The sequence below is a fragment of the Tamandua tetradactyla genome, chromosome 17, assembly GCF_023851605.1.
Source record: "Tamandua tetradactyla isolate mTamTet1 chromosome 17, mTamTet1.pri, whole genome shotgun sequence".
In the NCBI taxonomy this organism is placed as follows: domain Eukaryota; kingdom Metazoa; phylum Chordata; class Mammalia; order Pilosa; family Myrmecophagidae; genus Tamandua; species Tamandua tetradactyla.
In genome coordinates, this window is record NC_135343.1 from 70994115 (window position 1) to 71020783 (window position 26669).

The 26669-nt window shown below is 43.5% G+C and overlaps 1 protein-coding gene across 2 annotated transcripts in view; it reads right to left on the minus strand.

Annotated features, from left to right (window-relative positions):
- The window catches only part of UXS1 (UDP-glucuronate decarboxylase 1), a 110500-nt gene extending 87527 nt beyond the window's left edge, over positions 1 to 22973 (minus strand). For both annotated transcript variants that reach the window (XM_077134933.1, XM_077134932.1), the window contains exon 1: positions 22802 to 22973. In XM_077134933.1, coding sequence (XP_076991048.1) covers positions 22802 to 22895 — 94 coding nt within the window. In that variant the 5' untranslated portion in view covers positions 22896 to 22973. The remainder of the gene's footprint in view (positions 1 to 22801) is intronic.
- Between the last annotated feature and the right edge of the window lie 3696 nt (positions 22974 to 26669).

The window sequence follows — 26669 nt, forward strand, 5'->3', positions numbered from 1 at the left end:
TGATGTTCAGATGTCACAGGCACAGTCCTCAAGTCAATCCAGTGTTCAGGGGTAAATTCTCCCCAGAGGATGTGTTTCCTGTACACCCATCCCCACCCCGGTCGGGACACAATAGCAGCTTTTGCACAGAGACTCGCCACGCAGTGGGTAAAATGCCTGGGTTCAGGAGGAAGTGCTAGAGAAATCCTCCCTACCTCCTCCCAACCACACTCCACCGTCCAGACCTCCACCCCTACCCCACCACTCCCTCACTCAGGCCGCCTCACCCCATGCCCCCACCCAGCCGGCCCACCCCAACCTGACCATGCTCTTCCAGTCCCCATCTGAACTGAAAAGCCAACCCACTTTTCAATTAGCCAGTAAAACACAAAACGGGCACCAGAAGGAGCTATCCTCATTCCCCTCCAAAGAACCTCAACAATTCTAGTACTCTGGGAAAAACAAATATTTGACTCACCTTAGATAAACTCTGAGATCACACAACTATGATGTTTTTCCCAAAGCAGATAAGAAAATACATTATTCTTATTATTGATAAGTAGTATGTTATTCTTATAAGAACAAAAACCTTATATATTTTGTTAAACTGACCAGAAGGTTCAAATCAGAAGATACTGTTCTGGATTTAGTCCAAAAAAGTGGTATGAGCAGAAGTCAGGGAGCATCCTGGTCCCCTGTTCCCACCAGAAGAATCAGAGCATGAAGCAACAAACAGTAGCAGCTGCGAAACTGGGCCGTGGCTAATCCTAAAGCTACGAAGCCTTAGCCCAAAGCTCGAACCCTGCCTGGCTCAAGGCAGCCTTGGCTCAAACTCCAAACCCTGCCGACTCTGATGACGTCTTAGTCCGAACCCCCAAGCTGCCGGCCAGGCGAACACTACCACCCCCCAGCCTGCCGGGCCTCGCTCCTCCTAAGGGGTCACACAAGGGCAGAGACCGTGAGAGGTACAAGGCCGTGTGAGGACCACCTGGGACTCAACATCCCACAGGGCTCAGCCCAGGCACCTGCTCGGCACATCAGAGGGCCGCCTGGCACTGGTTCTGCTCTCGACCCCATGGAGGTCAGATCTTCAGGGAAAAGAGCCAGAAAAAAAGACAAAAGACACCAGTTCTCTCGACTCATACCGCAAGCACTCGGGGTTCCAACAGTTAAGTTCAGAAATTAGGCTGAGGGTGGGCCACAGTGGCTCAGCAGGTAGAGTTCTGGCCTGCCAGAAATTAGGCTGTAAAACATTTTTAAGTGATTCACAGTGTTCCACTGGCCTGCTAATAAAATCATACCTACATTCCCATGAGAAAAAAATTTTGTACCCAAGATATTACCTTTTTTTTTCCTAATGTAAGGCAGTTAAAAGTGCCAAGAAACCACAGGCTTTGTAGACAACAGCTGGTCTTTTAAAAAGTCCTTAACATGTGTAAACATCAACGTTAAATAAAGCCATGCAACTTCAGCAAATACATAAAGATACATATGCTACAGTGTACAGATGTAGTATATATAGGCATACACACATACACACACTATAGTACATACAGCATATATATGTGCAATAGCATATAGACAGTAGAATCAATTTTTTGCTTTTTAAAACTATACACATCATACACGTGTATTTATTCATTCACAGAAGAACATGGGGGCATAGAGTAAGAATTTTATATATTCTTATATTCTTTTAATTTCTACAACTCACAGGCAGAAAGATCTAAATACATTTTTAGGTCTATAGAGTGTGCCCTTTGTCCTAATTAATCCAGATTAAGACAATATCACAGCTTTCTAAGTATAGGGTGAATGATTAAAAATTTCCATACTTGTAAATTACAAAAGCCTGGAAGTCAAAACCATTGCTTTAACTATGATCTCAAGGAAATCTACTAATCTGTTTTCAAAGCTTGGGTAAAACAATCTCCCTACCCCAGGAACCCTCTGCAGGTGGACAGAACGAACGCTTAGACCAGAGCTTCAGAGTGCACCCCTCCCCGTAGCAGGAACTTATTAGAAATGCAAGTTCTCGGGCCCCCTCCAGACCTGTGGAATCAGCAACCTGGAGTGGGTCGCAGCCGCTGCATTTTAACAGCCGTCCCACGGCTCCACTCAAGGAGAACCGCGCTGCAGACAGCAGCCTCAGTTCTTCCCACTTGCCCAGATCCCTTCAAGACAACCCACAGGTTTTGGTTAGCAACCAACAATCACCCAGTTAAATACACATCACCAATAAACTCTTTCCCGATACCCCCACCCCCAGCTCTTGTAGGCGGTGCCGTTCTCCCAGCTGTCCCTTCACCTGTCCCTGCCCTTCCTTCCCCGGGCAGGTGGCAGCCCGTCTCCTCCTAGGACAGTGCCAGCAGCAGCCCTTCTTCCTCCTGACAGATCGCGCCCCTGAAACCTGCTCCTTTTGTCAATTTCCTGCTCAAGAACCTACAACACCTTCATTTCTAGCTTCTCCAAACTATTTTGATCATCTATTCTTATTATTAAAGTCTTGAGCATGGACCCCCATAGAAGCTTATTTATAAAATATATGTACCACTTGCTGAATTATGTGCATGACATAGTCATAATACATACAAAGATAGAAAATTTTAAAGGACACAGAAAAAAATGTATATAAGTAGAAATTTCAAATTTTGTTTCCACAACACCCATATTCCCTATCCCTTGCGTGTCTCTGCTCCTCCCCCCACGTAATGAGGTCACTGGGTTTCCACCGCCCAAGACTGGCCCTCACGCCTCCACCACCCACCCCTTTGTTCCCACTTTTCCATCACTGGCCCCATCGATCAGGACAGCCTAGTTCTCAGCATATCCACCCCTACCCAGAACTTCCTAACCCTTCGCCATTTATATTTTTAAAGCATCCAAATACATTTTACAAACATAAATGGCAAAGGAAGCTATGTGTTCATATAAACAGTATCGACCTGTCAGCACTGCGTGCATGGGGAGGGGAACAGGGTTAGCAGGAAGGGGGGGAGAAGGGGCAGAGGGTTTTCCCTATGCTTCCATCTCGTGTGCATGTTCATTCACATTTTTTTTAAAGTATAACTTAAAATTAAACCCCACGAAGATATGTAAAATATAAATAACCTTGCACCTTTCTATTCCAAACCATAAACTTAACACCAAACACTTTGGTTCCCAGGTTCTCCAAGTCAACCCAGTTCTCAGCAGTAACAATCCTACAGTTACCTGTATAATACAGAGTAATAAAAATTAGGTCCCGAATTCACAGAGGTGGAACTGAGATATATTCAGTCCATAAATCTTCACCTGAGAAAACCATGTAATTCTTGCCTGTTTGCAGTAGCTCACCAAGAAATAAGATAAAATATTCCATTGATACAAATTACCCAACAGCTCTGGTCCATAATATTAGTATTTAATAAGTAAATGCTCCAAAGTCTCTTAATCTGAAACAGGATCAAATTTGGAGAAGGGGGTCGGGAGGAAGAGATAGAAAGAAAAATGCCAGACCAGTACTGACCTTAGGAAGCAAAAATGTACTTTTAATCTTCAAATTAGTAGAGACAAATATAAATGATAAGTGAACTCTCCTTTCTCCCTTCCTTCCCACAAATACTGACAGGCAGCTGGCATGGCACAGGAGAAAATGTGGCCTTATTATTGCTTTTTTTCCCTCCCACTTAAAAAGATCTAGGTTTTCAACCTCAGGAAACAGTAATATTTTCCCTCATCCTATAAAACATGAAATGTATTCCCCTTGAAGTTACCAAATGAATGCATCTCTGGTTTTCTGGTGAAAAGAAAGAACAGATTCATAAAAGAAAAACAGAGCACCAGAGGGAAAACTCCTTCCTGGTATGTCCCAGCGTCAGATATGGACTGCTTCCTGGCACAGACCAGCTCAGGCACTGGCCAGCGCGCTGCCACCTGCCAGACTCACATCCCATCATTTTCTACTGGTGCACACGGAAATCAACACTGTCCTTCCCCTCTGACCAATCGCTTCCCTGCGGAAACAGGTGCACAGCACCCACCCCCGGGGCAGGCCACTCTACAAACATTTTGTGCCAAGGTGGAGCCAACGCCGCTGAAAACTGCTGAAATGTAATGGTTCTGCTGCAGAAAACTTCCTTCTCAACTCGGCGTGAAGGCCGTCAATCAGGCTGGAAGAGAAAGGTTAATGAACCTATTTTTGGAATGCCTAGAGCAAAGAAAGGGGGCAGATAAAAAAAAAAAGGTGGCACTAGTGAGAAAGAAAAAGTAAATTCAGCCTTCTCACCACAACTTTTTAAGGGAGGGAAGAACTGTTATCTAACAAACACAGAATGCTAAGCTGCAACCAACATTTAAAGTAATATTAATATATTTTTAGAAAGTAGAACACTATGATTAAGAACAAGGTGAAAAAAAATATGTATATATTAAGGATGAGTACAAAAGGCCAAGAAGAAATTTTTTTAAAAAACAAGACTTTGGTCTTTGGGACTAGTTCTTCTTTTTGCTGTTGAAAAGTTGCTTTGTAAATAATATATTGCCTTGGGATCTTTACTTAGAACACTCAAGAGAAACTTGATAGAATTAAATGCCACAAAAAAGGTACAAAACCTACATCAAAGAAATTACAAAACTGGGCTGAGAGATAAAAAGAAGAGATGGCTAAACGAAGAGATGCACACTTTTTCTGTATGGGGAGACTCATTATTTTAATGTTAAAATTATGAGTTATTTTATCTTCTTTGCACTGCATTTCCCAATTTTGCCAATATATTTTTACATTTCCACATTATTCTGTAATTTTTAAGGAGAGCATTAAGAGAGTACAATAGTTTTAAGTCAGCTTTTTCACTGTGTGTGTTTTTTTTTTGGGGGGGGGGGCGGTTCTGGGGCGGGACCAAGGACTACTCTCTCAACTCCAAAACACCACGGCATGGAAGCTTGCAGTCAGTGCCTCACCACACACTCAGTGCAGGGGGCATGCCAGAGGAAAGTGCAGGCCAAGGAAGCCACACCCCAAGTGACAAGGCACACGATGCTCAGGGCTGACCTTGCACTGGAGGTGAGGCCACTCACGCAGATGGACCCCTGCAAAACTGCTGTGTCGGAAATCGTAAATGGTTCAACCTAAAAGTCCATGCAAATGCCAGTCTTCTTGCCACAGCTTTTATGAGAAAGGACAGAGGGAAAAAAATCTGTGAGTCTGTGAAGGAAATCAGCCAGGAGAAAGGGGATACATGGGGACAGGGAGGTGGAAATGGAAGGATGAGTGAGGGATTGGGAGAGTGTGAGCATGGGGGGGAGTGCAAGGAAGGGGCTGGTGAGTGAGTCAGAGAGCAGGTGAGGGGAGTGTGATTTGGAGGTGGAGGAAGCAGGCAAGATCAGAGATGGGAGTAGGGGAGAGGAAGTGTGATTGAGGGTGTTCGAGGAGGGGGTGACCCAGTGAGGAAACATGAGGAGGCCTGAGGGGCAACGGAGGGAGGGGGAGTGAGGGGACACAGTGAGGGAGCCAGGGAGAAAGGGGTCACAGTAGGCACTGGCCTCACTGCCTAGTGCTCCAGCCTGGAATGGGGGCTGGGGTGGGGTGAGGTGGGGTGAGGTGGGGTGGGGTGGGGTGGGGGCCTCTACAGACCCACACAGGATTCTGCCCAGATGTGACCCTCACATCTCCGGCCTCGAGCATAGGCCCAAAGGAGAAGACTTTTCAGAAACGCTGATGCTGAGCCACCTGTGCCCCATTAAACATAAAGAAGGGGAGCAGGCTCCTATTGCAGCGCTACACAGGAGGAAGGACCAACTCAGCCACCCACGAACAAGACAAGGCCTGCCCCAGGCAGCGGTGGGCTGGGGGTGTCCACTTTCTAAGCACCCCACAGGGCTGCCTCAAAGTGGAGCATTTTATTTCAGGACCTCTTTAAAAGCCTATGTTCAAGTTAAGAAGTCGGTGGGTGGGCACAGCGTTAGGGCATCTTCAGGACCTGCCATGCCACCAAGGAATTACTCTCTATGGAGACTGAGGCATGTGGCAGCTCATGTGTGCCTCAGTTTCCTCACCCATAAAGTGGAGCGTGCCTCTGCCCTCACTGTTCTCTGCAGTGCAGGAGGGTGCTGGCTCAGGCCTCTCCCCACACACGAAGGGTTGTGGCACCTGCATCGTGAGTAGGGTGGGGAAGAAATACAGGCAAGGTGACACCTAAGGAAGACAAAGGAAGTCTTAAGTGTGTGTGGAGGAGGGAAAGCTTTCACTGTACAGAGAACCCAGAAAAGAAATTGTGCCTTTTAAACAATTAAGGTGCACTGGAGGATATGGAGAACAGGGAATTAGAATTAAATTCTTTATAACATCAAAAGGAACTAAGCAGGGAAGAAAAGAAGTAAAATCCTGATTTGTTTATACACAGGTTATGTTGAAAACCATCACTTATGTGGATCCTTTATTATTTATAGTTAATGACCATTTTCTCAAGAACTGGTATTGGCAAAACTATCATCAGTGCCCTTGATGAGTGTCAGCTTAATTTTGTTCTATTTTATTACAGTTGAGCTGTCCATACCTTCAGTCTTCTGCTGCTAATATAAATACAGCTGTCTGCTCATGTCTTAAAAATAAAAAAAAAAATAGATGAAAGCCAGGTCACCTAAATTATATATGTTAACTAAATTCTGAAGAAACTTAGAATCAGCATGTTTTGTTTTTAATTTCTGAAAATATTAAAAATATTCAAAGATACTAAGAATAGAATTGCAAGATCTCTCTACCCTAACAAAATGGTTTTCATTCTCTAGGACATTCAGATTTCTTAAAAAGAAAGAGTACTTTCATTTATTTATTTTGGGTAGAACCACTCTAAAAAGCTTCACCAGAAAGTCAAAGAAACTGATGGTTGAACTCAAAATTCATTCCATGCCTTTTTCAGTGAAAGAGAGATTAGGAAACCTCGGCCCATCCTCTGGGGAGGGCCCACCTGCCTGTTGTTACTTCCCTTCAGGCTAGGAATATTCCCTCCATCACAGTTTACTTTATGACACCCACACCTGGAAGTATCTTTTCTTCTCACGTAGTTTATCAGTAGAAGCTATCATCTCTTAAAAGAAATGCTTATAGTTCCTCATAGTATTTTAAAAAATTATTGTTACTGTAAGGTATAAGAGTGTAGAGTGTTACAAATGGGAAAAAAATGAAGCAGCAAGGTTAGAAGTCTTGTCCCAAGTTACAGGGTGAGTTGAATCAGGACAAGTGAAATCACCTTCTTCAGAAAAGAGTCAACCCTCAATTGTTCCTTCCCACATTTATTCTTTGGGTAATTTCCAAGACCCAAGACATTTGCAGAACATGAAGTAGCCATTAAGGTGGTAAGGTGGGTTCAGTACTCATGGAGAATCTATAACAGACTTCACCTATGAATATCTACCCAGGAAAGCTCCTCACCAGGCACTGGGTCAAAGGAAAGTCCCCACACACTCTTGACTGCTTGGCGTACACAGCACTGCCATGTAACAGGGTGAGGGCAGATGGACAAAAGGCAGGGAGAACAGGACAGATGCACACAGCAGAGCCCCTTCTTCAACTAGACAGGCGTCCCCAAAATGGAACACTGATTATATTTCTCCGTACTCAGACGTTTGAACCCTTAGGGCTATGTCATCAAAATCTTTACCTCCTCACACGGCGTGAATGCTCCACAGTCCCAGCATCTCACTGCACATAGTTCCCACCAGGTCAAAGGCCTTCACCTGCTGCCTCTACGTACCTGAAGGACCCCTGCTCCTCTCACTTGGCCACCTCCATGCTCCTGCCACGCCATCAGACCTCCCTCATTAGCTCTCTCAGAATCTGACTCACTCTCTGAGTGCCAACCAAAGTACCCCAGGTCTTGAGAACATTCTTGTTCCTTCACAGACTTGTCTCCCTGTTCCTACTGTGGTACTTTACCTTAAGTAGAGTTTCTTGAACTTGCCTGATGAAAAGAACTCCATGGGGAATTAGAAAAACTGTTGGAAAGGAAGACTTCTAGGCTTGAGAAAGGAACTGCAACTTATATGGCAAAGGGCAGCTAACATCCCCCATATATAAAAAGCTCTTAAAAATGAGGGGAAAACATGAACTGTTCACAGAAAAAGAACATTTGAAAAGATGACTAACTTCATTCATAATAAGAGAAATACAAATTAATAATATAAGGCAATACCACTTTTCTTCAGTCAGATTGATAAGCATTCAAATACCTGTCAAGACACTCTGCTAGCGATGCTGTGATGAAACAGGTACTTCTCAGACATTGCTGGTGGAAGCAGATACGTACGTTTATTCATTGCAGCATTATGTGAAGTAGCAAACTATCTAAAATAACTTCAGTGCCCTTCCTCAGGAGACTGGTTAAATAATCTGCAGTATACTCACAAAGGAGTACTATGCAGCTATATAAAAGAATGAAGGGGAGTGTTATCAACTGATGTGAAATGCTTCCCAGGAAATACTGAGCAGGGAAAAAAGAAGCAAATTAGTCTATGGAGTAGTCTACCTTCTGGGTAAAAACAAATAGTAAATTATATATATATATGTATGTATATATACACAAAACCTATGTGAGCATCTATACCTGTACATACACAGATACACCATTCATATTTGCAAAAAGAAATTTGCGATGGATAACACAAACTAATAAGAATGTTTCCCTATGGGGAATGGGAATAGGGCAGATGAAGCTAGGGGTCACAGCAAGATGTTTGAGTATAACTGTTGATACAATTTTGACTTTTGAATGATCTCTCGTTGACATATTTTAAACAATCTCTAAAGAAGCTCAAAAATTGAACCTAACAAACAAAAAGAACCTAACTGATATAAGACATAGAAAAAAATTATTTCAGATAACTTCTAAGCACAGTTCTCTAACTATACTTCTTTAGTGGCATATATTCTAAGGGCAAAAGAAACTACAAGTAAATCCAGAATTTTCTTAGGTTTACTGTTGGTAGTGGTCCTGATTTTAGTTAATTCTGAAACTATTTTTGTCTACCTGGTAGTTCAGAGCAAATAAGCAAATAAAATGTTGTAGTGAACAAGATTTTCACAGTGGGGAAAAAGGACATAGCAATGTGGAATAAGGGAAGATAAGGAAGAAACCTGTGGTGTTAAGATTTAAATCGGTGATATCAGCATAAACTCAGGATTGAAAAACATGCACATTCCCTGCCTCTGTCTACTGAAAGGGCCTGGAGGCAGCGACACCCCAAAAGCAATGGGCACAATCAGTGCTCAGATCTTGTTTTTAAACAATGTTCTCCACTAAGAGTTAGAAAAACACCTGATTACAGGTTTGGGACAGGGAAAGAAGAAGATGAGCCTGGTACATCTGGAAATCAAGGAAGAAGGAAAAAATCAAAATCTAAAAGAATCCATGAGTCCGTAGTAATTTGGACTAAAAAAAAAGGGTAATTAATTGAACAGAGGCTCCCCAAAAGGTACGTCCACACCCTGACTCCCAAATCCTGTGAATGCGACATACTTTAGGAAGAGAGTCTTTGCAGATGTCACTAATTTAAGGATCTTGAGATGCAGAGATCATCTGGGTTGTCTGCATGGATCCTAAAACCAGTGACAAGTGTCCTCATAAGGAGGAGGAGGCAATGTGACTGGATGCAGAGACTGGAGAGACGCAACCACAGCCAAGGAATACCTGGAGCCACCAGAGGGGATGCTAGAGAGAGGAGAGCCTTGATGATACCTTGATTTAAGACCTCTAGCCTCTAGAACTGAGAGAGAAGAAACTGCTGCTGTTTTAAGCCACCTCACTCATGGTCATTTGTTACAGCAGCTATAGAAAACTAATACAGAATAAAATTAGTATAAAATACTAATACAGAAAACTAATACAGAAATGCCAGTTTGTAACTATAGAAGAACTGGAGTTAGAAATCACCCTTTTGTAAACCCCAATATAAAAACTAACTCTGGTAAGAACCATCAAAGGTCGCTGAAAGCATTGGCTGGAGAACGAGACTGCCATCCAATGACAAAAGTATCACCCCACAGATTATGCTCTGGAAATATGTACCTTAAAATGAAGCAGCCTGGGGTGGGCCACGTTCTCGCCTGTCACGCCGGAGACCCACGTTCGATTCCAGGTGCCTGCCCATGCCAAAAAAAAAAGAAGTCTGGATCCCCTCCAGGGGATCAAACTTGGCATCAGTGATAGCGGAACATGATGCATCTCCTGATGTAACGAAAATCAAGAAATACCACTTAAAAACATATTTAACCTGAATTTAATTACAAGGAAACAAACAGACAAACCCAGAAAATGGAACATTTTATACTACAAATGTACTGGATTTTATGCAATATATAAACCTCGACTGGATTCTAGATTTAAAAAAAAGAAAAAATGAACAAAAAAGTTATAAAAGACAACTATGGTACAACTGGGGAAATTTAAATTTGGACCATATATTAGATATTATTTATGTTAATTTTTAGGATGTGATAACAGTAATAAGATTACACAGAAGACTGTCTTTATTCTTAGGAGATGTATATTAAAGTATTTTATTTATTTATTTTTTTTTATTATTTTTTGTTTGTTTGTTTGTTTGTTTGTTTTTTTTACATGGGCTGGGGCCGGGAATCGAACCGGGGTCCTCCGGCACGGCAGGCAAGCATTCTTGCCCGCTGAGCCACCGCGACCCGCCCCTATATTAAAGTATTTTAAAGGTGACACATTATTTTGTCTGCAACCTTCAAATAGTTCAACAATAAAAGTATGTATCAAAACAGAGTAAAAAAGCGAAAAAAAAATTTAAACAACTGGTAAATTTAGGTAGCAGGTATTTGGGTTTTTGTTCAATTATTCTCACGGTCTATTAGTATGGAAATTCTCAAATTAAAAAGCTGGGGGAATCAAAACAATTTCCAGATTGTATCCCTCAAGCCCCAAGGAAGGGAGAGAGGAAAGATTCCTGGGCTCCTACTCAGCAGGTCTGGGAGAATCCTGGGAATCTGCATTTAACAAGTCCACACTGATTCTTATCATAAGTTTGGAAACACAATTTACACTATACTTTACTTGTTTTTAGCATTTTTCTCCCTGGTTTATTGGCATCAGGGTGATGTCTAACCCACTTTGCATTCTCCATGGCACCAGACCAGTAAGTTTATGAGGACAGTCACCAGACATGTAGGAGCTGCTTTTATTAAAGGCAAAACCATGCTCTAATGCTCTAATGAAAGCCCCAAACTCAGAGAACTTTGAAGTCCATTATCATAAACGCAAACTTAACAAATGTAAAACATTCTTTTATATGATTTGGGGGGTTTTTAGTTTGTGTCTTTTTTTTTTCTTCAGAGAAGGAACGGTGACAGGAAAGACAAGAAAATTGAAAAGTATCACAGTTTTATTACAACAAAATCCAAAAACTAAGTGAATATTGCTAGATATCACAACTCCAGTTTTCGAGAGCTGAAAGTGACAAGATAATAGTTCCTAAATCCCACTAATTGTCATAAAATAGATTTCTTTTCTTGATGCTGTTGTGAAGATATTAACTTACACATGGGTAAGAAAAAAGGGAAAGGAGAAACAGCAACAAAATGCTGCTAGAAATAGAAAGAGGATGGATGCGGGATAGAAGAATTGAGAGAAAACAGAATCCAAGGTAGGCAGTGGGAAAAGCCAAGAAATAACTCGATTCATATCTAGCAAGGGTCAAGAACTGTAATACTAAGTACATCTGGAAATGGGGTAACAAGGAAGCTAAGACAGGAAATTTTACTTTAAAGTGTGTTTAAGGAGCAGTAAGATTTTCAAGTCCTCACTCTTGCAGAAGTCTGGAGGTTCCATCTCTGGAGAGTGTAAAATAGAGACTCTGGGCTGGGGAGCCCCAGGAATGGAGCCATTAGGTTTCTGCTAAGACCCACAGCCCTGCTCCCCAAGCGGACTCCAGAATGCAGGCAGCCAGGTCCTCACCATCTGGCAACAGAACAGCCCAAGAGGTGACCTACCATGCAGAGGCTTATGTCTATCGGCAACTCAGCAGCTCAGAGGCCATAAGCTCCTACCCCTTCCCCCGCCCCACACACACTTTAAACATGAGAAGATAACAGAGGGCTGTCAGAAATTGAAGGGAACAGCAACTTGGAGGAAGGGAACAGCAACACACAATCCAGTTTGTGTGAGATGAAAAGTAAACAAAATAGCACAGACATTAAAGACCACAATGTTCTTTTAAATTCAGAGAAAAAGAACTCATAAATGAAAAATGATGGCAAAAATAAATAAAATAATCACTAGAAGAGTTAGAAAACAATAATGAGAAGGACTCCCAGAAAGTAAAGCAAAACTTCAAAACAAAAGGAATCCAAAGGGCTAGTCCAGATGATTCAACATCAGAATAATAGTAGTTCCAGAAAGAGAAAATGGAATGAAGGAAATAATCAAAGAATAATTCAAGAAAATTCTCAGATCTTCAACTCAACAACAAAAAGACAAACAATCCGATTAAAAATGGGCAAAAGACATGAACAGACATTTTTCAGAAGAGGAAATATAAATGGTTAAAAGGCATATGAAAAGATGCCCAACTTCACGGGTTATTAGGGAAATGGAAATCAAAACCACAGTGAGGTACCATCTCACACCCATGAGTATGGCCCTTACATAAAAAGAAAGAAAGAAAGAAAAATGACAAGTACTGGAGAAGATGTGGAGAAAGAGGCACACTTATCCACTGCTGGTGGGAATGTAAAATGGTACAAGCGCTTTGGAAGGGAATTTGGTATTTAAAGAACATACTAGAGGCACAAAACACCAGATTTGAAGAAACTAAGGAAGCTAAGCATAGAACTGCCATAAGATCCAGCAATCCCATTACTAGGCATGTATTAGAAGACCTGAAGATAAAGACACAAACGGATCACCAATATTTATAGCAGCATTATTTACAATTGCCAAGAAATGGAAACAGCCCAAATATCCATTAACAGACGAGTGGCTAAACAAGCTGTGAAACAATTCTAAACATACAATACAAAGTGTATTCTAAACATACAATAGAATATTAAGCAGCTATAAAACAGAATAAAGTCATGAAGCATGCAACAAGTTAGATGAAACTTGAGGACATTATGCTGAGAGAAATTAGACCCAAAAAGAGACAAATACTGTACAGTCTCACAAATATGAACTGACATTAATGAGTGAACTTCAGAGTTAAAGTTAAGAAGATAGGTTATCAGGAGATAGAAATAGGGTAGAGATTGGGTGTCTGGTGCAGAAGGAATACAGACTGTGCAACAGTACAGACTGTAAAAATTCAGAAATGGACAAAACAATACTATTGACTGTAGCACAATCACAGAAGTACACGGAATGAAGCTGAATGTGAGCACGGTTGAGGGAGAAGAGGCTGGGGCACGTACGAAACCAGAAGGAAAAGTAGAGGATAAAGACTGAGATGGTATAACTTAGGAATGCCTAGAGTGGAAATGATGGTGATTAAATGTTCAAATATAAAAATGTTTTTGCATGAGGGACAGCAAATGAATGTCAACACAGCAAGGTACTGAAAACGGATGGTATACCGGAAAAATTACGATCAATGCAAGCTAGGGTCTATAGTCACAATAACACTGTAATATGCTTTCACTGAATGTAACAAAGGTATTATGCCAATAAATGTCAACGGGTGGGTGGGGGGGATTGAAAAGGGTATGGATTCTTTGCAGAAGAAAAGGAAATGTTTTCACATATAGTATGGTGACAAAGGCATGCCTATACAATTAGGCTGGATTGTATGATGTGTGAATAAAACCGGCTAAAAATGAATAGAGAGAAACAAGTGCTAGAGAAAATGCAGAGAAAGAGATGTACCTATTCACTATTGGTAGGGAAATGAGATATCTAGCCCCTTGGAGGGCAGTGTAGTAGTTTCACAAGAAACTAGGAGTCGGTTTGCCATATGATCCTGAAACCCCATTGCTCAGTATGTACCTGGAGGAACTGAGTGTGGGGACACGAATGGACATTTGCACACTGGTGTTTCCGGTGCCAGTGTTTCTGATCCACAACAAATGGTGGTGACCTAAGGGTACGGAGTGGCCGCAAGAAGGAATGAAGTTGTGAGGCATGCAACTAGGTGAATGAACCTTAAGAGCTGAATGTTGAAAGAAATGCCAGGAACAAAAAGACAAATATTATCCAGACTCAATCATAGGGACTAGCTATACATAAAATTTCAGTGAACTGAAGTTGAGAGCATGGGTTATCAGGTTGGGGCTTTTTGTAAAGGATCCTAGATTATAAACTCTACAGCAGTCACATATATTCAAAAGGCGTAACTGTTAATTCTAAATTCTGAGATATTGAGCTGTTTGTATATAACATGGTCTTTCCCAGAAACTTCAGGTATTTATGTGACACCTGAGATTCGGAGTTAAAGCTCTGAAGCTATGAAAGTCAGCTGCACTCTATGCAGGAACTGTTTAAAACGTTGAAAAAGTGATCAGACATCAAGGAGAGATATGAATGAAGCTGATCTGGACAGGACTAAGGTATATCAGAACACTGGGTAAAGGATGATATTGTCCATATTTTAAAACTTCAACTTCTATGTGAGACTGAAGGGAGATATGTTTAGTTGTGGAAAATTCGTATTTTGGGTAGTGCACTTCCCAATTTAACTTGTATGGTGAGTTTAGCTGAACACTATAAGTAATGGAACCTTGAATAGGGAGTGAAATTTCATTTGTTTGTCCAGGTTAGTGATGCCCTGATACATTCCAGAGTGATTTGGGCAGTGAATAAAGAAGTATTTACAAACTCCCCTTGGGGGAATGGGAAGAAAGGAGGAAATATTCAACATCCCTATTTGGATAATTTCTGATATTCTTGCAAGCAGTGGGGACAACCAAATTAACAGGTTGAGTCCTTGATCTTGTGGTTTGTTCCTCATGAAACTTATTTAAGTAGGCTTAGCCTACTTAAAATTAGACCTAACAGTCACCCCCCAAAGAACCTCTTTTGTTGCTCAGATGTGGCCTCTCTCCCTAAGCCAACTCAGCAGGTGAACTCACTGCCCTCCATACTACCTGGGACAAGACTACCAGGGGTGCAAATCTCCCTGGCAAAATGGGACAGAAAGCCTGGGATAAGGTGGGACCTGGCATCAAGAGATTGAGAAAGCCTCCTTGACCAAAAGGGGAAAGAGAAAAATCTGACAAAATAAAGTCTCAATGGCTAAGAGATTTCAAACAGAGTCAAGAGGCTATCCTGGAGGTTATTCTTACGCATTATATAGATACTCTTTTTTAGTTCAAGGTATATTGGAGTGGCTAGAGGGAAGTACCTGAAACTGTTGACTTATGTCCCAGTAGCCTAGATTCTTGAAGATGACTGTGTAAAGATAAAACGTTTACAATGTGACTGTGTGAGTGTAAAAACCTTGTGCCTGATGCTCCTTATATCCAGGGTATGGACAGATGAGTAAAACATATGGATAAATAAATAAATAATAGGGAGGACAAAGGGTAAAATAAATTGGGTAGATTGAAATACTAGTGGTCAACTGAAGGGAAGGGTTGTGGTATGGTATATATGAGTTTTGTCCTTATATTTATTTTTATAGAGTGATGCAAATGTTCTAAAAAATGATCATGGTAATGAATACACAAAACTATGTGATGATATTGCAAGCCAGGGATTGTACACCACGTATAGACTATGTGTATGTGAAGATTTCTCAATATAAAAAGAAAAGAAAAAAAGCTAAATGTCAACCAGTTGGGGGGCATGGAGGAGGGTTATGAATTATTTGCAGAAGAAAAGGAAATGTCTTCATATAGATTATGGTGGCAAAGGCATGTCTATTCATTAGATTGGACTGAATGATGTAAAAATAAAACTGTTTAAAAATGAACAGAGAGAAACAAGTGCTGGAGAAAATGTGGAGAAAGAGATGTACCTATGCACTGTCAGTAGGGAAACTGAGAGGTACAGCCCCTTGGAGGGCAGTGTGGTGATTCTATAGGAGGCTAGGGGTGGGGCTGTCATATGATCCTGTAACTCTGTTGCTTGGTATGTACCTGGAGGAACTGAGAGAGGGGACAGGAATGGACATTTGCACACTGGTGTTTATGGCAGCAGTTTTCTCAGTTTGCAATGGATGGAGGTAGCCTAAGGGTACAACAGGGCAATGGAAGGGGGAACTGCGGTGTATACATACAACAGATACTGAGCAGCTGCAAGAAATAATAAAGTTGTGAGGCATGCAACGAGGTGAATGACCTTAAGGAAAGTATGTGGAATGAACTGGCAGAAACAAAAAGACAAATATGATCATGCCTCACTCATCCGGACAACTAAAATGTACAAACAGAATTTAAGTCGAGAGCATGGGTTATCAGGCTGGGGCCAATTGTAAAGGGTCCTTGATTTTAAGCTCTTACAGCAGTAACATATATTCCTGAGTTGTAATGTTTTTTTCTAAATTCTGAGATGCTGAGCTCTTTGTATATAATCTGGTCATCTCCTAAAACTTCGGATATTTGTGTGACACCTGAGACTCAGCTCTAAAGTTCTGCAGTTACGAAAGTCAGCATTACCCTATATAGCAACTATTCAAACAGTTGAAAAAGTGATCAGACTTCAACTACAGATGTGAATGAAGCTGATGTGGATAGGACCAAGGTAGCGCAAAACACAGGGTAAAGGATGATACAGTCCGTATTTTAAAACCTCAATTTCTGTGTGAGACCAAAGCAAGAAATGTTTAATGGGTGCAAAATTTATGTTTTGGGGGTAGTGCATTATCTAAACTTGTACGGTCAGTTTAGATGAACACCAAAAGTACATGGAATCTTGAATAGGGCATGAAATTTTGTTGGTTTATCCAAGCTAGTGTGATGTCCAGATACATCCCAGAATAATTTCAGCAGAAAACAAAAAAAGTATTTGCAAAGTCCCCTTGGGGGACTAGGGAAAAAGGAGGAAATATTCAACTTTCCCATCTGGGGGAATTCCTGATATTCTCACAAGCAGCAAGGACAACAAATGCAACAGGCTGAGCCATCGATCTTGGGATTCATCCCTATGAAACTTATTCCTGCAAAGGACAGGCTAAGCCTACTTATAATTATGCCTAAGACTTACCCGCAGAGAACCTCTTTTGTTGCTCAGATATGGCCTCGTTCTCTAAGCCAACTCAGCAGGTGGGTTCACTGCCCTTCCCAACCCCACTACATGGGACATGACTCCCAGGGATATAAATCTCCCTGGCAATGTAGGACAGAACTCCCGGGATGAGCTGGGACCCAGCATTATGGGATTGAGAAAGCCTTCTTTACCAAGAGGAAGAGAGAAATAAGAATATGAAACATAAAGTTTCAGTGGCTGAGTTCAAACGAAATCAAGAGGTTATCTTGGAGGTTATTCTTATTTATTATATACACATCGCTTTTTAGTTTACGGAATATTGGGCTGGCTGGAGAGAAGTACCTGGAGCTGTTGAGCTGTGTTCCAGTAGCCTTGATTCTTGAAGACAATTGTATAAATAATATAGCTTTAACAGTGTAACCATGTGATTGTGAAAAACTTGTGTCTGATGCTCCTTTTATCCAGGGTATGAACAGATGAGCAAAAAAAATAAATAAATAAAGATAAAAAATAAATGAATAATGAGAGGGATGATAGAGGATAAAAAAAATTAGGTAGACTAAAATACTGGTGGTCAATGAGAAGGAGGGATAAGCGGTATGGGATGTATGAGTTTTTTCTCTTCTCTTTTTATTTCATTTTCTGGAGTGATGCAAATGTTCTAAAAATGATCATGGTGTTGAATGCACAACTATATGATGATATTGTGAGCCAATGTGTGTACACCATGTACAGACTATATGTTTGTGAAGATCTGTCAATAAAAATATTTTGAAATATATATATATATTTTTAAAAAAAGAAAGAAAGGAAATTCTCAGAACTGAAGGAGAAGAGTTTATGGGCTGCAAAGTCTCAAAGATACTCAGCACGATGGATAAAAGTAAGCCAAGGCCAATCACTGTAGAATCCCTGAACACTGAGGATGCATCAGTCAGGGTAGGCTCGTGTTAAGCTGGAGCAATAAGCAACCCAAAACATTCAAAGGTTTAAAACAACACGGATTTATTCTTCAAGAGTTTATTCCTCACTACAGTCGGTCATTGGAGGGGGCTGGAGGCAAACATTGCACTTGAGCGGTAACATCTTGAACTTGGCTATTTATCAAGCCAGAGGAAAAGAAAGCTCAGCAGCAACTTGAACTCCCAACCAAACGTGAGGTACAGAAGTGACAGGCACACTCCCAGCCACCTTCCTTCATGGGGCAGTGGGCGCCCCCAACCACCGGCCAGTGGGAAGGACAATACTGCCACAACCCAGCAGTCAGCGAGCTGGAAACACGAGGTGAACGACGACTGCCAGGGCAAAAAAGGGGAGCCTACAATCTCCCAAAAAGGAAAAACAAGTCATACATAGAGGACGAGGCCAGACAGACTTCACATTCCTCAAAAACACCAGAAGCCAGAAAGAAATGGAACAATGTCTTATAAATGCTGAAGGAACTTTTATTTCTAGAATTTCTAGAATTCTACATTATTAATTTGCTAATCAAGTGTGAAAGCAGAAGAGACATTTATGGGCACACAGTGTCCCAAAAGTCCCCTCCAGTGCACATCAAAACTAGGGAGTATAAAACAAAATAGGGGAAGTCAAGAAACGGGACACCTTTGGAGGGCAGTCCAGAATGATGGGAATACAGGGTGGCTGGGGCTGGTGGCTGTTCCCCATGGCGTAAAGGAACAGATGACAAGGCTCTGGGTGACGTCCCCAGGAAGCTGCACCGACAAAAGCCCAGATACATCTCAACATCTTGGGGGAAGACTTACTAGACAACTGACAAAAAGTCAGGAATTTAATGAGTAACAAGACGCACAAAGTAAAGCAAGCAACAATCAAGTCAAATTATTTGATCAGGGAAAACAAAATGATGTGCAAAAAAAAACACTACAAAAAGTAAGGTACAGCATGGTTCTGTGAACAGCATTTACAGTCACAAGTGTAAACACTAAATGTTGACCTGCTCGAAATTACACAGATGTACAAGGGGACGACAAATGGTTGCATGAGCACATGCAGGCAGGACAGGAAAGAGAATAAACACTCCCCTTCCAAAGAAGAAAGTCACTAGATAACAATAATGTCTACCACTAAAAAATAAAGAAGCATATGATTTGGCAGCATGATGGTAAATAACAAAGTACTCAAAATAATCAGTAACAAGTTAAAATGTTTGCCTCTGAGTAGAGGAAACTGTGAGCATGTACACTGTTTCTCCTAATAAACTTTGTAGAAACTATTTAACCAGAAACTCTTTGTCCTTTTCTAAACTCTGCATACCTACAGCTTTGGCTACTAAAAATCAAAACCAAAAAACTGAAGTTAACTAAAAGTCACACTCTTCCTGGGGAACTACCAAGTAGGTTGGCATGATTTTCACTTCAACCCAACAAGTAGATTCTGGGCTCCACCAATGACCCAAGGGCTATAGGGGCAGAAACACACAAGACACAGTTCCTGTCCTAAAGGATTCAGATTATTACCGAGAAGACACATGAATGGAGAAGAACTCAAGTACTATGCAAGCTGGTATATGATCACTGGTCAATGCAGGGTACAGAAGAATTATGTGGCAGCAAGACAGGGAAACTCTGGACCAGAGCAGGCCACAAAGTTCTTCCCAAAGATTAAGACCTGGAATGAGACAGACTAATAGAACTTGACAGAGGAATAGGAAAGGTATTTCTAGGAGGCTGACTGGTTAACAATGAGGGTATACTTTGGGAGTATGGACACTTGTTTCAAATAGGTGAGAGAATGAAGGAAAAGCAGAGACTAGAAATCATAGGCAACACTTGAATTACTGCATTTTCAGTGTCCTCAGAACTTTCAACCTGAAGCCCTATCCCTTTTAACGTGCACAGCAGCTCAGATGTAACACCTCTGCTCATTATTAACGCTGCTTCTATCCTAGTCTTCAATCTTGCAGCACTAAAACCACTCACTGTGGGCATGTATAGCGCTGAGCTGGAACAGGCAGCCTTCCAAGCGCTGCCTTTCTCTCTCCTGTCTGCCTCATCACTTGGTTTCCACACTCCAACACCACTAATCTCTGCGTTCCTGTGGCTGTCACAGGACATCCGCACATGTTGTTCCTTATGGAACATATTCCCTTCTACACCTTCCCTGTTAACTCCTACATTCCTTCAATTCTCCGCGGAAGTCCCAAAGGCCCTGTCTCAACTCACGAGTCCCTTGCCATAAGCTCTCAAGCATTCCTTTCCATCATACCAGCTGGTACTTTAAAACCCTCATTTGGGTGATTATCCAATTAATGTCCACCTCACCGTCTAGACCAGCAGTTCTAAAAGTGGGGTCCCAGACCACAGCCATTAGCACAACCAAGGAATCTATCCAAAATGCAAAATTTCAAGCCACACCGCAGGACCACTGAACCAATAACTTGAGGGTGAGGGGTAAACTGTTTAGAAACACCAGGTGATGCTCATGCACAATGAAGTTTGAGAACCCCATGGTAGGCTATAAGCTCCGTGATGGCACAAATCAGGTGTCAGTTATCCACAGGGTCCCCTGCACCAAATACGGTGACAGACAACTGCAAGGACTGAATCAGATTTCCTAGTTGAATAAAACCTTGGTGAAAAACTTTTCCGTGGCTCCCTAAACTCTTTACCTTGTAATTCTAAACACTTCTGCCTAATTTTAAAAGCCCCCCATATTCAACACTGAACCAACACTGAACACAACCCCAAAAACCTTTGTTCTTGCCCCAGGTCCCAATCTTTCTGGAGCTCAAATCTTGGCTCCCCACATCTTACTATCTGTGTGATCACCCATAAATGCCCTAATCTCTCTTGGCCTTAAATTCCTTACCTCTAAGGTGGGAATAATCACAGTACTGTTTTTTTTACAGTTGCTGAGATAATTAAATGAGACAGTGGCACTAAGAATCATGCCTGCGCATTCACATAAACACCGAGAAATTTAGGTATTATTGTTACAATAACAATTACTTAACTTTAAGTGGTCTTTCTTGTTGGGTCTTAGCTTTCTTTCCAGCAAACTGCAGAATGAGTGAGTGTAAAGTAAAACGCCCTAAGCACAGAGATTATTATTAACCAGACACCACTTACTGCAAGTTTGCTTTGTGGCATGCATTGTGAAGTGCCTCCAAACATTATGGTATCTCATCCTTAGAAAAGCCCTTTTAGGAGCCAAGGTTTGAATACAGGTCTGCCTGACTCCAGAACTTACTGCAGCGGTTCTCACTGCTGAGTTTGATATTTTCCTTAGGGTACCCTTACTTTACTTAAGGCTGACCACGCACACTCCACACGAGCTCTTCCCCCTTTTCAAAACTATTCACATGTAAACACCCACCTCCGGGCCTAAAACCTTCCCTTGCAAGCAGGAGCCCCTCTTGGCCTTCCCAAACTGGCTGCACCAGACAAGCTGTGTAAATTACACACTGCCTTCCCAGAGCTCAACTAAAGTCACTTTTCCAAGTCCCCACTCACCTGAGGAATCACATCTTAGTAACTCAACCAGTTAGCAGGTGATTTCATTTCAGTTTGTGTCTGTCTGATTGCGAGGACTCAGAGCTCACAAAGGAATTATTTCCAGTCCGATTTTGGTACGTGGGAAAATACTAATAGCAGCAATTAAAATATATTCCCATTGAACAGATTGAAAAAAAAGATAGGTTCTGCGGGCCTCCAAGAAAATACCGGGGGCCACTCCTGCCATGCCTCGAGGTAGAAGGCTGTGCAGGGATGACAGAAACAACCACGAACACCAGAAGCCAGGCGAACACGCTCCGCCCCGGTTCCTCCCACTGCGTTGCCAGCCTGCGGGACCCCCAGCGCTATAGACAGAACGCCCGCCCCACGGTCGGCTCAGCCGGGCACCGCGCTGCCGTGGAGCCGAGTCAGCGCTCGCCCTCGCCGCGCACGGAGGGCCCCGCGCCCACCCCGGACACCTGGGCGCGGCGCGCGGGGAGACACGGAACTGCTAACGTTTCGTACCAGAATAGTTAAACGCTGAGTAATTTTCCTGCAGAGCAAACACTCGGAACCCCCTCTGTGCCAACCCGCTACGGTATTTTTATCCTATTTAATCAACAAGGCGGCCCAGGCGCGCGGCACAACTCCGGGATCTGAGCTGGGGACCCTCACGGGCTCCCGAGGGCGCCGGAGACCCGGGGCGCCAGGCAGAGGCCGCACGCCCCCACACCCCGTCCGCGCGCCGCGACAGCACTGCGGCCGCCCCGACGCCCCCGGAACGCCCCCAAGTCCCGGGCGGAGTGGGGAGGAGGTGATTCCGGGCGACAGGCTGGGCCGCCGTGGTGCACTCGGTTGTCCCGGACGGCGACGCCTCGGCCCGCTTGGAGCCCCAAGTTCACGGGTCACTCCTGTCGGGCCACCCGCTGGCTACGCCGGGGCCTAGGTGGTGTCACCGCGTCTGAGTCGAAGTTTGCCGATGGATCTGGGGGCGTGCAGGAGTTAAAGAGTGGGGCGAAGGGTTCCAGCGGTCCCGGAAAGGGGCTGTGGGGAGGAAGGGCAGGTACAGCCGCGGCGGGAGCGCGGCTCCGGGAAGCTGAGGAAGACCCGAGGCGTGCAGGGCGACCCGAGGGCGCCCCGGTGCCCGCGCCGCCCGCGGACCCCGGCCCGGCAGCCCGCGCTCGTGAGGAATGAATGGGGGCCTCCCGACCCGCCCCTCGGGCGCGCACTCACAGGCTACGTAGGCGACCAGGGCGATGCCCAGCAACAGCTTCATCCTCCTGCGGTTGACGGCAGACAGCAGGCGCAGCAGCGCCTTGCTCACCATCCCCGGGAGCCGCGCAGGCAAGACCTCTGCCGCGCGCCGGGCCCGCCCGCTGCACAATGCGCGCGGCTGAGGCGGCGGCGGCGGCGGCGGGGAGGCGGCAGCCGAGTGGAGGCCCCGCCCCCCGGCAGCCCCGCGCTGGCCCCGCCCCCCGCGTCCCGGCTTCCTGCCGGTGGGGCCACTGCGCAGGAGTAGCCCTGCGCCCAACACTGTTTGCCCCGCCTCCGTCGCCCGCAGGCGCAGTGGCTGTAGCTCGCGCTCCGGTTTTCGAAGAATGTGGCCGGGAGGGGGCGGTGAAGCGGGGGTGCTGCACATGCGCGGTCGGCGTGTTGGCTCCCGAGCGCGGCGCGAAGGTACTGACGTTCTGTGGAACCTCATGTGCTTCCGCGGGCAGGACCGCGGCGTCGGTGGGCTCCGAGCGGAGCCGAGTGGGTGGTGTGCGAGGGGCGCTGGAATGTGGCCATGAAATGAAGTACTTATTTGTGCCCGGTTTGGTCCTTGTAAAGTCTCTGCGAACGATTTGGCCGAGCCCCTCGAGCTCCCCGAGCTCCCGAACGGTGCCCGCACAGAGTCGCTATGTCTCAGGGCTATTGGCTTCTACAGTCGCAGTAGCTGTAGGGAAAATGATGAGTCCTCTCAACATTGCCCAGAGTCACACCGGGTGCCTTTTTCTCTCTTATGACCCACTGGACTGTCTTTTAAAAATAAGGATCTTTTTATAAAGTTATTTAAAAAAGTAATGCTGATCTTGTAAAGTTGGGATAAACCAGAAAAAAAGGAAAGGAGCGGATGAAATCGTGCTTTGCCCGTGCCTAGAGAAGAACACTGAGCCTTTCATCATGCTTCGTGATGAGCGTTACATTACTGTAAAGTGTATGCTTTTTAATATAGTTATGGAGTGAATGATTTTATTTTGGGCGGGGTGCTGATTGCACGTGTGGTATCCGAATTCATTTCTTTGATGAGCACTTATTGAATGCCAAGTGGAAGTGAGGAGTTGTGGCACATTATGCACAGGTCAGAGGCTCACGGGATCACAGAGAGCTGGGCCTTTGGCGACGGTGGACACGCGCGGGCCTGTGCAGCTGAGTCAGGAGGTGCCCAGACGCGTTTGGAAGTTGCGGGCAGCAAGTGCTGATGCTCAGCCAGAGGGAGAACTTACAGTCACATCTCATGTCTAGGCCCTTTCCCTAAACTGAAAAGTAGAATATCATCCTTTGGTTTGATGGGACCCCCTCCAAGAAAGATATACCACAACTAGGAAATCGACTATTTTATTTTACCTAAGTCTTTCAAACTAAGCAGCACAAATACCCAAGAACTTGATTCAACCCTCCCCTTCCCAGGCCTCCCTGTTAACACGTTGAGAATCTTTGCATAGGAGGAAACCTGGTGGGCACATTCTCTAAAAATGACCCTGCCATGAAGGCTACCACATGGGAGTGGCCTCTTTCCAAGGGGCCAAGCTCCTTGGTTCTATGGTGTCGGGGGAGCTGTGCGATGACCCTTCTGCTGGAGAAGGACAGCGCTGACGTGACCAACAGCCCTACAGTCCCCCTGCCGCCCATGCCAACGCATATCCGCCCTGGACCTTAGCCCTTTTGGCCCCTGAGTCTTGATTTCCTCATTGTTAACTTTTGGGAATTGGGTAAGAAATATCGTTTCTGAAAAGAGAAGTGGCTAGAGCAGGTTCTTCAGATTTTATGATTCTATGATTTTTAGGTTAAAGGTGAAGAGCAGAGATGTGAGAAAGCATTTTGTCAAAAGCACGTTGAAGCCTGAGGAAGATTTCAAGCATCTTAGCTGGTAGGTAGAGTTCCATTGATAGGTAGCTATCAGTTTGAGGCCAGAAATTGTGAGATTTCTGTACAGAATGCCTTAAAATCCCACGTTTCTGTTTGAGCTTTTTTCCCCGACTGCCGGACACTGTTGCCAGCCTTTCGTCCACTACATACATAAGCTTCACAAGTGCAAGCCTCAAGATAAATCAGAATACAGGGATAAGAAAGACATTGTCTGTATTGTAAAACTTTACCTACTTTATAAGGCCAAAGGAAAAAAGATAAAAGGCCAAAGGATAAAATTTTATTTTATCCAAAACCTAAGTTTTTGGTAGCATATAATCTAACTCAACCTGTCTGGATAGATTATTTAAACAACCCACACACAGGAAGCCCAGAATAGGATTGAGGGCTTGTAATTCCATATAGCTTAATGTCAGGCCTTTGTACATCCCAGAGTATGTTGAGCAAATAATTAAAAAGTTTTGGCAATACTTAGGAAGAGAGAAAAAATGTGGAGCTATTAAACTTCACCAGCTGGGAAACCCCTGATACTGTCTTGAATATTAGGGACTCCCAAGTCAAAAGGCTAAGCCCTTGATCTTGAGGCTTGTACTTGTGAAGCTTATGTATGTAGTGGAGATGCTAAGCCTACCTAGAGATAGGCCTCAGAGTTACTCCCAGAGGATCTCTTTTGTTGCTCAGATGTGACCTTTCTCTAAGCTCAACTCTGCAAGTGAAATCATTGTCCTCCCCCCTATGTGGGACATGACATCCAGGGATGAAAGTCTCCCTGGCAATATGAGATAAGACTTACAGAGATGAGCCTGACCCTGGCTCCATGGGATTGACAATACCTTCCTGACAAAAAAGGGGGAAAGCATTGTAACAAATAAGGTATCAGTGGGTTAGAGAGTTCAAATAGAGTCAAGAGGTTACTCTGGAGGCTACTCTTATGCAAGCTTCAGCTAAATATTGCTAGTTATCATGGTTTGCCAAAACCCAACCAAAACCATTCCTGCCGACCCTAAAGAACACATAGGCCTTTACTGAGATTCTACAGAGATTTGATGTACTAACAACCTCCAGATGGATTCTAGGTCAGATGAGTCCTGAAACCTAAAGGGGCCAGCCTCTCCAGAACACCACTAGTTTCATCCCCCTATCCCAAATTACTGACACCCCTTTCCAACATGAAAAAGTTAGAATAGGCATAGCCCAAATACCCCTAAAGATTAGGGGAAAGATCAAAGTTGGAGTTGTAACAGAGAAGACAGAATTTAACAAATGAGTATGATTGCTACATCATTATATTGATATTTCTTTCATTCTCCAGTGTTTTGTAGCAACTAGAAGGAAAGTTCCATCTAAAATTTTGGAGCTGTAACCCATACCAAACTCTGAAATCTGTTCTATAACTAAATGTTGTGGTGTGCTTTGAAATGTCTTACTTTCTTGTATGTATGTTATTTTTTACAATTAAAAAAATATTTTTGAACAACTGCTATTTACAAGGCAGTGTTCCTACACTTCGGGTAATTAAAAAATGATCGCCGTATGCCTCCTCTCCTAGAGTGTTAAAAGCCTAAGAAGGGGAGAAAATCAGTGTTTATGAAACTTCTGCCAAGGGCCTGGCACTGTTATGCTAGATGTCTTCATATATCATCATATTTAATTCCTGTGGCACAGGTTTGCTGTTAGTGCTGTTTTAATAGATGAGGAAACTGGTGGTCAGAGAGTTTAGGACTTGTTTAAGGCCTCATAGCTCTGTTTGAAATTTCAACAGAGTTTCCTCTAGGAGAGGAGACTTAAGGCATGTCAGAAACTACTAGATTTGGGGTAGAAAGTGGCAAGTACTGAGGGACTGGGCCGGATGAATGGCTGAGATATTTAACAAGAGGCAGAGACTGCTTCCAGGCACTGGAGCGCGGTGTGGCAGAGAGTTTACAAAAGCTGAGAAGAAGCAATGCCTTCTGGGGGAATATTTTACACAGTG